Source organism: Quercus suber, unplaced genomic scaffold (assembly GCF_002906115.3).
Source record: "Quercus suber isolate HL8 unplaced genomic scaffold, Cork oak 2.0 scaffold_69, whole genome shotgun sequence".
NCBI classification, from domain to species: domain Eukaryota; kingdom Viridiplantae; phylum Streptophyta; class Magnoliopsida; order Fagales; family Fagaceae; genus Quercus; species Quercus suber.
Genome location: NW_027069534.1, coordinates 1,515,550 through 1,527,745, shown reverse-complemented (window position 1 = coordinate 1,527,745; position 12,196 = coordinate 1,515,550). Strand labels below are relative to the sequence as shown.

Below are 12,196 nucleotides of genomic sequence, written 5' to 3'. Positions count from 1 at the left end.
GAAAATTGCATTTGTTGGCAAATACTTTTTTTGTTGGCAGGTACTATACAGTGATGATATATTATATAGTACATTATCTAAATACATAATTTAGAGTAATACTGAAGACTTGCGGTTGACCATAGTAGACAATTAGTATACCAACAAAAAGAGTAGACAATTGAAAGTTATTGTTATTTATACTTATTGAAAATGTATTACCTTGTCAAATTTATATATATATATATATATAGACAAATGGTTGATATATGTTTGTGTGTACGTATGTTACTGTCTATATATATGAGCAAGATGAGTGGTAGAAATTATGAAAATTTGACAACTAATTAATTTTGATTGTATCTATTGTCAAAATTTTTGTATGAAAACCAAATTCATTCTTGGTTTTTTATTTATAATGATTAAATTAGTTTTTTTTTTTTTGGAGAATGAAGACTACTACTTTTATAAAATCAGCCGGGGTCGGCAAAGAGTACATCCACTAGGGGGGGGGGGGGGCATTCTCCACCCACACTGATAAACCTCTGACATTTCTTGCAAGTCTAGCAAGGTTATGTGCTACTTTATTTCTAGTTCTACGAACATGTGAGAAAGCAATACAATTGCTGGAAACTAAAGTGGATTTTGCTGACTCGAGAAGATGGCCAAAAGAAGAAAACGCTGCTTCCTTACTTCGAAGAGAGTTTATCACCACCTCCGAATCTCCTTCAAGTATAAACTCTGCAATGATTACATTAGTTAGTTTACATAATATACATGTTTTAAATTATACAAGAAATATTTAAAAAAAAAATGCATACCAAATACTTGAAAACATTCTCAAACTCATTTTTAAGGTCGTTACCAAATACTGGAAAATGAGACAGTTTTCTAGAAAATGTTCTTTGAAAAATGAACAATTTTCTAGAAAACGTTAATGTTGAAATAAACAGAGCGTTAGTTGATTATCCCCGGATGCAATGGCATTTCAGGCTTTTCTTTGAAACACCCAAATTGTCCTTAAGAAATAAGAATGCTTTATTTCACTTTCTACCGTTTTTCTTTCCCAACCAGGCTTTTTTACACCAAACGAGTTCTTTGAAACTTGCTTATTTGAGTGGTTTTTTTAGCTCAACTAGCTGCGTCTCTCAATTTCTCCACCAAAGGTGATGGAGATTAGAGCCTTGACTTCCTCATCCAACTAGAGGTTGTGTGCAAATGGTTATTAGGCGTTAATAATGAACATACACCTTCTCTATTTCTTTATGTTTTAAACCTATGGCACATGGCATGGGTTATATTTCAAGACTTTTATTTAGAAAGACAAATGTTTATAGGTGCTATTAAAGATCCATACTCACTGTCTTAGAATATTCACTATCTTCTTCTAATAGGGGCACTGTTCACAACAACTCAACAAGGAAATGATAAAAGTAGACAGTGTGGGTAACATTCAAATAATTATACAACCATATGTGAGCCTTTTATGCCTTTTGTGTAGAGGAAGGGAAGCGATGGGCTCATTTTTTTTCATTTTGACTGAGCCCTTGTTAAGGAAATTTCTTTGATATAAACGTTTTAGTACAGACTCGTTTATTGATTGGCCTCTTTGGTGTAACACTGAGCCTTGGAAATGCCGAAATGAGCCCTGTATGCGTGCGGTCATGCAGTTGATCCCGAAGTATCTTGGGCTTTTTGTTTTGTAACATTTAACTATTTGAAAATTGTTTATTTCCGATAGAGTATTTGTATAGGAGTGAGATTTTTTTATATAACTTGGGTTGTTGGATTTTTTATGTAAACCATTATGTCTAAAAAAAACTATTCACATTTATTATTTAAGTAAGTCACATGACTCATTAAAAAGTTAAAAGTTAACTTATTTTTTAAAGAGCTTAAAATTAAACTATTTGAAATAAAGTTGAGACAAAAAATTTGTATGAGATCCACAAATAATATTTAAAATAAGCAAAAAAACTAGCTTATAATAAATTCCCAAACACACATTAATAAAAGTTTATATAGTGATAAGTTCACAAATAAAAATTAATATATATCATTTAATAATATAATTTCAAGTATTATTAAATTATTAACATAAATTTAATGAAGTGGCTCAATCAAACTGAAGTTAAACACGAGGAATAAAGAAGAGTAGGATGGCTTTGGTGTAGTGGGCACCACAATACCTGGATGAAAACGACGTAGTAGCAATTTCCAATCATAACCCATCGGTGTTACCCTTAATCTCTTGGTCTCCACCATCGACATTGTTGTTCAAAATTAATGTCAATGGAGCGGTCTTCTCAGCACATAATTCAATGGGAGAGGGGTCATTATTCGAGATGACAAGGGGAGGATAGAAACAACACTTAGTAAGAAAATTTGATGCACCTTTTGGGAGTGACAGAAGCAAATTCAAAGGCGTTTGAAGCTGGCTTGAAGTTTGCAAATGATGTTGGTATTTAAGAGTTTATTCTTGAAGATGACTCCCTCATTGTGTACTGAGCTCTAAGTGAACTATCTCCCACTCTCTCCTTTGTGGCTTCGGTTATCTCAGGCATCCTTGCTTTTTGAAGAGATTAGCACATTTATTACCTAAAATTGAATTGAAGAGAATTTTTGTTTCTTATAATAACCTAGATATTTCTCACATTATTAATAAAGTTTTCAATCTTCCCATAAGAAAAAAAAAGTGTAGTCCTATACTTATTATATATATAAATAAATTTTTTTTTTTCATTGATAAATTCAAAGTCTCAAACTTGAACTTCAAGTATATTCAAAATAAAAATCAACAACCGTTACTACTCTACTCAGTCTACAAGGTAGAAGAAGATAGTTAGTTGTGGGTCATTACATAATACGTTAGCTATGAGCCTATGAGTCACATGATAAATGATAATAGAGCATATTGACATATGTCACATACACATTTCCGATTGTTGGTGCAGGTACCAGACCCACATCAGTTTCGCAATTTATTCACAAAAACTGTCCCTCTGCCAGTCAGTCATGCAGAGCCTACTCACTCACAACTACTAGTAATAGCAGCCTTTTCTTCCTCTATTAACCTCTACTACTTTTTGTCTCTGTTTGCCGAGACTAAAAATATTAACTCCCGAAAAAAAAAAAAGAAAAAAAAAAAAGAAAAAACACAAATCCAAGCCCGCTCACAAAATTTGGCATCAAAATTTGAACCCCCGCGCTCCTTTTTACTTCACAACCGCGCTCTCAAAATTTCCCAAATTCATTTTTCATTTCTCATTTCCCTCAATTTTTTTTGTCACAAAATCCCTCTCAAATTTCTCTCTCTCTTAAACAAAGTCAAAACTCAAAAAAGTCTCTATCTCTCTGTGTGTGAGCGTTTCGATTTCTAGGGTTTCCCTCCCAAAACCCCCCAAACAAGCCCTAGGGTTTTAGCGCTCTCTGTGTGCGTGTGCGTGTGCGTGTGTGAAATTTGTGGTTTGTGTTTGGCCGTTTGTTTCCCATGGCTACCGTAACCCTAGAGGAGAAGAAGCCGGAGGAGGAAGCTCCGGCTGGAGAGAAGGAGGAGGCGAAGCTCGAAGTGGAGGGAGGTAAGAAGGAGGAGGAAGAGCGGGAAAATAAAAAAAAAAGAAAAAACACAAATCCAAGCCCGCTCACAAAATTTGGCATCAAAATTTGAACCCCCGCGCTCCTTTTTACTTCACAACCGCGCTCTCAAAATTTCCCAAATTCATTTTTCATTTCTCATTTCCCTCAATTTTTTTTGTCACAAAATCCCTCTCAAATTTCTCTCTCTCTTAAACAAAGTCAAAACTCAAAAAAGTCTCTATCTCTCTGTGTGTGAGCGTTTCGATTTCTAGGGTTTCCCTCCCAAAACCCCCCAAACAAGCCCTAGGGTTTTAGCGCTCTCTGTGTGCGTGTGCGTGTGCGTGTGTGAAATTTGTGGTTTGTGTTTGGCCGTTTGTTTCCCATGGCTACCGTAACCCTAGAGGAGAAGAAGCCGGAGGAGGAAGCTCCGGCTGGAGAGAAGGAGGAGGCGAAGCTCGAAGTGGAGGGAGGTAAGAAGGAGGAGGAAGAGCGGGAAAATCTTGTGGCGGTGTCGGAGAAAGTTGAAGAAGAAGGGGCGGGGGAGAAAGGAGTTGGGGCTGAGAAGGTTGAGGAAGAAGTTGAAGGAGAGAAGAAGGAGAAGGTGGCCGAAACGCCGAGCAAGAAAGGGAAGAGGAGTGGCCGGAGAGGGAGCTCGAAGAAGGACCAGAGCGAGGTGGCTGCGGCCACGGCGGCGAAGAAGAAGGCGAGCGAGGAGTTGGAGTCGGTGGCGGAGGAGAAGAAAGAGAAGGAGAAGGAGAAGGAGAAAGAGAAAGAGAAGGAGAAAGAGCATGCTACGCCGGTGAGTGACAGGCCGACGAGGGAGAGGAAGATGGTGGAGAGGTTCTCTGTGCCGTCGCCGGGGAGGTCCGGCAAGTCGTCGGCGAACAAGGCTTTGTCCATTGAGAAGGTAATGGAGTTTTTGAAAAATTTTGTGGGTTTCGTGTCGCATTTTGAGTGAAAGTTTTGGTTTTTTTTTTTCGATTAAATTGGGATTGTGGAAATGCAGGGTTCTGGTACGCAGCTTAAGGATATTCCAAACGGTATGTTTCGGTTTCTTTTCTTGGTTTATTTTAAGCTTTTCGATTGCTGTTAGGTGAATGACTTTTGAGCTATAAGAATCTATCATATTAATGTTGCGAGTGAACCAAGCTCATTTAGTGGTAATTGCACGATTTGCTTTGTATACCGATTGGATATTGCTAGTGTCACCGATGACCTTTAGATCAAATGGTTCTAACCCACCGTTCCCTGCTTAAAACGTGTAAGAAATAGACATTTTGCTAGTGTCATTGTGTATTTACAATTGAGTTTTGAATGTTTATATGATGGAACATATTTATGTTGTAAAGTAGAGCTCACTTTGATTGGCTGTTTCAGTATTTCCTTTGATCTGATATGCAAAGTACAAGAACTTGGGTTTTAAGTTTGAGACATTTTTAGTTTGTATTAGGCTCCAAACTTGCTTTTGTTTGCTTAATTTTAGCATCACTCCTCACTTAATTAGTTAGGATGGTTTGTGTCAAAATCCCCAAATTTTTGTTTTTTTTTTTTTTGGGGTATAATATGTATAAACAAACAGAGCTATGAGCTATAGCTCAATTGGCACTTCCTTCTCCCATAATAATTAGTTGGAGGGTGAGGTTGTGAGTTCAAGGCTATTGGGTGCGTGTGTAACTTAACAATGAAAAGACATGATCTGCCATGTGTCAGTACCAGAAGTGGGAAATTGATTTAGTTTCCTGGGGTAACTGACAGCACTTTGATTTTTCGCTGTTAGACAGTCTAAGCAGAAATGTATAATTTGCCTTATTATTCTTCCTGATTCACTTTCTATTGCTCAATTATTTTGATTTTCATCCTAATAAAAATAATTGCAGAACTTCATAACAATATGATGGCAAAACCAACTTCAAATTGAATTGGTAGTGGGGTGCCCAAAGAGCCGCACACACCTTGTTAACTAAAAAAACTTGATATATACACACAAAAGATTACTTGGGGGTGTTAATTTTTTTAAAAAAATTCTATTATTGTAGTTTGTTTCTTGGTAGATCTATGGGGGACAGTTTTTGTTTATTGGGTCATAAAATATCACACCTTGTCAGTAATATGGACTAATGGACTTGTTGCAAGCAGTGGAAATGTCAAGTTGTCTTAGTGGTTATGAAAAACTAGGTTATTATATTCCAACAAGGGCTACAGAGCATAGGAAGACAATTAACTTTGTATATTCTTTCCTTCTTCACACCAAGTAATATATTTCATATTTAATCTATGCTACGCTTAAAATCATAAATATATAACCAATCTGTTTGAAGTGGGGTCATGTTGTGCAATATTAATCTCTGTTGCTAGGTTAGGGCTTTCATTCCAGTGAAGAGTTAACCCTTAAGTGGCTTAGGTGCAGCAATCAAATTGCTGTGCTGAACTTGTTCTAGAAATATTGAGATATTATTTGTCAATATAAGTCTTAACAGCAAAGAATTTAGGTGAAGCCAGACAATAGAAGTTTTGTTTTTCCCCTTTTAGGGTGACTGCACAATTGAATAAAAAGAAGACAAATAAAGGGTATTAAATTTTTGTTTATGATGATATTTTATTCCATTTCTAGATTTTTTTAAGAAAGACTAAGAATAGTACTGGTTCTTTCTCTTCAACAATGAAAACGTATTGAGGCATAGTAGCTTGAAGAATGTCAAATGGATGAGGGAAATTTAGCAATCTAAATATGTTAGGGATTTCTTTTTTGGAGTTTTATATACTATGTTCTTGGGGTTGGGGGATTGAAAGTTAGAAAATGAAGAAGAATGATTAATTCAAGTCAGGTGTTGTCTTTGTTGTTGTTTACTTCCATCAGGATAATGATGGAAATGGTTTTAAAAAAAAAAGATTTTGACACATCTGAGAATCATCTGCATGTTAAGAGGGAAGCATTTTTCAGCTATTATTGTCCACAGATACTTTGTTTTGAGGCTTGTTATTCACTTCAATTCAACTTTCTTGTTACTGCAGCCTGGCCTATTTTTTGTCTGATTATCTAAACTGTTTCAGTGGCTTTCAAGTTGTCCAAGAGAAAAACTGATGACAATCTGCAAATGCTTCATTCAATACTTTACGGAAAGAAAGCTAAGGTGACCAACCAACTCATTTTCTTGTTATCTGTTTTGAATTGACATTCATCAGATGATTGAGATGTTAATTGTTGGCATTCTTGCGTAGGTGCATATTTGTAAGAAAAATATAGGCCAGTTTTCTGGCTACGTGTGGACCGGGAATGAGGTGTTTTTTCTTGTTTACTGAAATTATACTCATTTTGTCTTTCTTGTTGATTTATGGTTATAATCTTCTTGATTATATCAACGTAATATAATCTTCTTGTCTATCCATGTCTTTAGTATTCTGTTAATCTGATTATAACTTCTTTTTTTTCAATAAATTTTTTTACTTTAGGAAAAGCAGCGGGCAAAGGTAAAGGAGAGGATTGACAAATGTGTTAAGGAAAAATTGATGGATTTCTGTGATGTGCTTAATATTCCAATAAATAGATCAATGACAAAGAAGGTAAGTTCTGATAGAATGATACCTGTTATTGTATCTACATTGTATCAATTTCCTGTAATCTTCCTAACTCATCTTTAATTTCAGGAAGAACTCTCTGCAAAGTTGTTAGAGTTTTTGGAATCTCCACATCCTACAACTGACGTTTTGCTTGCTGATAAAGATCAGGTTTTACATTACATCATTAGTCCATAGATCAAGCATTTGATGATAAGTTCTCAGGGTGTGAGTTGCTGAAGCTTATTCTGTATTTGAATTTCAGAAAGGTCAAAAGCGTAGGAGGAAGTCCACACCAAGCAAAACTGCAAGCTCTGGAGAAGCATCTGCAGAAACACAACGCAAGGTCTGTTCCCCACCCCCCTCTTTAATTCAGAATACTAGGGATTTTTAGCCTCTTGCTCATGATGCAGGGCCTTTTAGTGGAGATATCTTATTTAGTAACACTTATGCTTGCTTAATGCTTAATTGATATGACCTTAGGCAAGATCAAATTTTCATACTAAATTTTATTCTAACTCAGAAGATTTTATCTGATCCTGATGAGAATGTTGCTGCTCATTTTATGATCTGTTATTTTGAATTGCCATCTTTAGTTGGTAATCATAAACATTTGGCTAAGGGGTTATACTTGTCTGAAGTATTAGTTAGCAATTAAGTTTTCAAAATGGAAGAGTTCATTATGTTGTTTATGTGCCCCCATCTTTCCATTCGCTGATACATTTACTTTTAGGAGTTGGAATTGTCAATGGCATACATATGATGGTCAGGAGAAACTTAATAATCATAACATAATTTGGACAGGTCTTTTACACACTAATGGTCTGTTTGGATTGAGGGAGAGGGAGGGGGAGTAGAGTAGAGTAGAGTTAGCACAAAATTAGCTTATTTTTAACCAATTCTACTCTACTCCCCTCCACTACCCCTCCTTCTCCCCTTCCATCCAAACAGGCCATAACTGGATTAGGGTGGTCTTTGAACCATGCTTAAATCAGATCCTCTAATGACATATCTGCTGCTCTGTTGTTGTCTTAGTCATGCCTGCTTTTCCAGTATATGAATGTAGTACACAGTTAAAGGGGTAGTGTAATTTTTAGATGTTGTATATTGCTGTGATTGAAATATACAAAGCGGTAGCCAAATTTATCATAAGTAATGGGATTGTGGCTGTGAAGGTACATAACATAACATGCTAGAAATTCTAGGCAAGTGATTGGATGTGTGCTGTGCCTTAGATTTAGTTCTGTCCCTCTCTATCATACACGTATATGCTTTCTCATACCTTCTATTACCCTGATTGTGATATGTTTGATGTTCGTGACCTCTGTAATATGTATAAATGCATGACTAACTCTCCTCAGAATGAGCCTGGAAGAAAAAGGAACAAAAGGAGTTTTGAATTTTGCTTCCTGCACTTTGCTTGATTTATTTCAGTTATAAAATTTTTCCTGATTTTCATGATAAGTGTCTGGGACTTCTGAATATTCTGAGGCACTAAGTGTGATTGATGGTTGTAGTTTGCTCTCTTCTTGTTGGCCTTTGTTTATCAATGTATCTTTTGTGCTGTCCATGGCTCTCCACCTCATTCAAAGTTTTGGTGACTTTGATTTTTTTTTTTTCCCATTTTTGTCTCTAGAAACAAAAACAAACACCCCAAGTTGCAAAAAAGCAAAAGCAGTCATCGGAAGTTGAGGAAGAAGATGAAGTTGAGGATAAAGTTGAATCTTCTGGTGCGAAAGATGAATCTCATAATGATGATGAAAATGAAACAGTACCAAATGAAGAAAGTGATCATGAAGAACATAAATTGGAGGAAGAGGAAGAGGAGGAGGAGGAGGAAGAGGAAGAGAAACCAAAGGAGCAGACGTCAAAAAGCTCATCAAAAAAAGGTCGGAAGGATGGTTCAGTGACAAAAACAGTTGAAAAACCCAAGCCTGTCAAAAAGGCTACCCCTGCAAAATCTGTGAAGGCACCTGCAAAATCTCCAAAAAAATCATCTAGTTCAACTTTGAAAAGAGGTGCCAGTGATACTGGTGGAACTTCTAGCTCACGTTCCAAGTCAAAGGAATCAACATCTAAAAAACAGAAGGTTGAAAAGGAAAGCCAGAAGAACATCAAAGAGAAAGATGCAAGCAAGAAACAGTCAAGCAGGTCCCCAGGAAAGGTCTCGGCAAAGGATCAAGGTGCATTGCGTATTGCCCTGCTTTTTTTCCCAAGCATAAATGTTTAATTTTATGACTGCTATAGATGATTTTGGCACATTGGATATTCAGTTTTTGTTCAAATATTTTTTCCCCCTTCATGGAACTACTTTTGAGGTTGGGGTTTTTCTTTTCTGGGTTACATATATTACTGAGTATGTTTTTGCATATTATAGCCAATTTACTTTCTTAGACAAAAAGTTGTCCTTCTGAGTTTATTTTTAACTTAGTAAACTAACACGCTTTAAATGATTGAAGGTCTAATATTAGGGTTGCACACCTTGTGCTTTTCTTTTTTTCAATTGATTTTACTTACTAATATGAAAATAAAATAAAGGTTGAAGGTCCATTAGCATATGGTTTTATTGCAAATTTTCCTGAAATTGTTGTGAAATTAATGCATGGTATTCTAGGAATAATATCATTGCTTTGTGTTAAAATAGTTTCTATGGTTGGACGAATATCTCACCTTTTTATCAAATATATCCTGGAACCAGGAAAAGGCAAAGCTGGTAAGAAGGCAAAGGCAGAACCCAGCAGAGAGGAGATGCATGCTGTGGTTGTTAATATCCTGAAGGAGGTGGACTTCAATACTGTAAGTACACTTTCCTACAGCATCACATAGATTGGTTTGTTAAGGTTGTGTATGTCATTTTAAATGTACTCTGTTTCTCATGATGCAGGCAACTTTATCTGATATTCTCAGGCAACTTGGTATGGTTTACTTTTATTTATATTTACTCCACCCCAAACAAAATAACAACAATAATGATATTAGATTTTCAGTTTAACCTGGTTGACTTAGCAAATGTAATTTTATTAGGTACCCACTTTGGTGTTGACTTAATGCATAGAAAAGCGGAGGTGAAGGATATAATTACAGATGTGATAAATAACATGAGTGATGAGGAAGATGAGGGAGAGGATGCTGAGGAGAATGCTGATGCTGGTGATGATGCAGACAAAGACGAAGACGATGACGACGATGATGATGCTTAGTGCATTGGACTGAGACAAAGAACTTTCTATGACCTTTGCAGAACATTTGAAGCTTGTAGTGAATTCTTCAGGTAGATGATCTTTCTACTGGGGATCCTTCAGCTTCTATAATTGACAAACTACAGTGGATGTCTAGATATCATGACTGATTCCAGACACATGTACCCAACCGGGTTTGTTTGTACCATATGAATTAACCTCTTTTGTTGTACTTATAATCTCCGTAGTTTTATTAGTTAGTTTTATTTTTTTGATAGTTTCTCTTTCCTTTCAGAAAATTATGTTCAGACTTTTGATATTTATCCTCTTTAAATGTTTAGTGAATGGCTTTATTAATGCAGTTATTGACTGAAGATGAATTATTTGATGTTGATGAAATCAAAGAACTTGTATTTTCTGCAGTACTCTATTATTTTTCAGAACTTAAAAGGTCAGATATTATTATTATTATTTTAAGAAAACATGTTAGTTGGGAATGTCCCAAGCATATGTAGGTCGATGGATGGGCTCAAGCTTGTGTGAAGTTGAGGACGTATCAAAGGGTTTGAAGTTATCTTCCTCCCCATAATTTTGAGATTTGGGCTCTCATTTTCATCTTGTGAAGTGATATATTCTTTGTTAGAGATAGGGGTTCATATTTTGTTTTTAGGGCCTCATGGGTGGAGCAAGTGGGATGGAGTCGCTATATGTTTATTGATTACTTGATACACAATTTTGTCAGGTGGGGTTATGTATTCGTGGGTTACTTTGGAGTGCGTATAAAAGGCCTTGTTTTTTTTCACTTAATTGGGAAAAAAAAATAACAAAATTTTTGTTGTTCTCTCACTTGGACAAAAGCATACTGTCAAATCATGGTTAAGTTTTGCGCTGATTTCTTCTCTTTATTTTTCAGTAATGTTGCTAAGATTTGAAATTCATGACACTTTGTCTCGATTTGGACTTTGAATGGCTGAGTTTATATACTTTGAAGAGTTCTTCGGGTTTCATGGTTATCTTTTAGAGTCTCTGGTGCGACCTGAGTGAAAATTTGTGAGTATGTGCTTATTTTCAGTGATTTGTTCTGTGTCAGTAGTATAGTTCTGTATTTTATAATAAACTGTCCAATGATTGCCCATTTTCTCTAGGCAAATCCCAAATTATCAGCTTTATAAAGTTTCCTGATCGTTCTTGATTTTGGGGTTGGACAATAGAATAGTAGCTGTTGCTGTAATCCAAATCGAAAGGTATTGTCCAATTTGCAGATTTCATTGGTGCCAATGAGGTACCTGATTTTCAGGAGGCTTATGTATATCTTATCACTCAATTATTAAATTTTCTTTCTTTTCTAGTGGGATGTCTCTCTCGTCATTATTCATCTCACACACGCTCATTCTTTCAAATTATTCAAACCCCAAAATGTTGCTTAACCCAATTGGACTAATAATTATTGATAACCCCTTCAATAAGATTGTTTTAATTTGCTTTTGTTGGTGAAGAACTCTTACATTGGCGTCTACTTTGGGTTAAATATGGTAAACGGATTAAAAAAAAATCATTTTGACTTCTAATAGTTGATTGAAATGTTTCAGCAAACTTTGTATTAGCTTCGTGTTTAAAACTCGGTTACTTGTTGCATTACGTGATTCTAGATGATCTCTTATGATCAAACCAGTGAGGACTGACTGTAGATGTTTGTTTCTTACTGACTAAAACAGAAAGGCCTTTCAGACCAATAGAAAGAAAACAAAAGTACAGATAGGTTGCTTTTCAGGATAACACTTAGGTAAAGTTTCTTTGATGTTATCCCTAAGTTCTCCAATTAAATTTTAACCATGTAATAGATTAATGAATCACATAGTTCAGTTTAATCATTTTTGTACTCTATTGGTTAATGCAATTACATGATT

At 35.7% G+C, this 12,196-nt stretch overlaps 1 protein-coding gene across 1 annotated transcript; it reads left to right on the top strand.

Annotated features, from left to right (window-relative positions):
• The first annotated feature begins 3,587 nt into the window (after window positions 1-3,587).
• On the top strand, window positions 3,588-10,650 carry LOC112001732 (DEK domain-containing chromatin-associated protein 1). The gene is made up of 11 exons (XM_024033911.2): window positions 3,588-4,462; window positions 4,562-4,595; window positions 6,607-6,686; window positions 6,775-6,834; window positions 7,006-7,116; window positions 7,201-7,281; window positions 7,376-7,456; window positions 8,747-9,293; window positions 9,809-9,906; window positions 9,995-10,025; window positions 10,135-10,650. Exons 1-11 carry the CDS (start codon window positions 3,938-3,940, stop codon window positions 10,308-10,310), a joined length of 1,824 nt encoding a protein of 607 aa, XP_023889679.2. The 5' UTR covers window positions 3,588-3,937; the 3' UTR covers window positions 10,311-10,650.
• The last annotated feature ends 1,546 nt before the right edge of the window (window positions 10,651-12,196 follow it).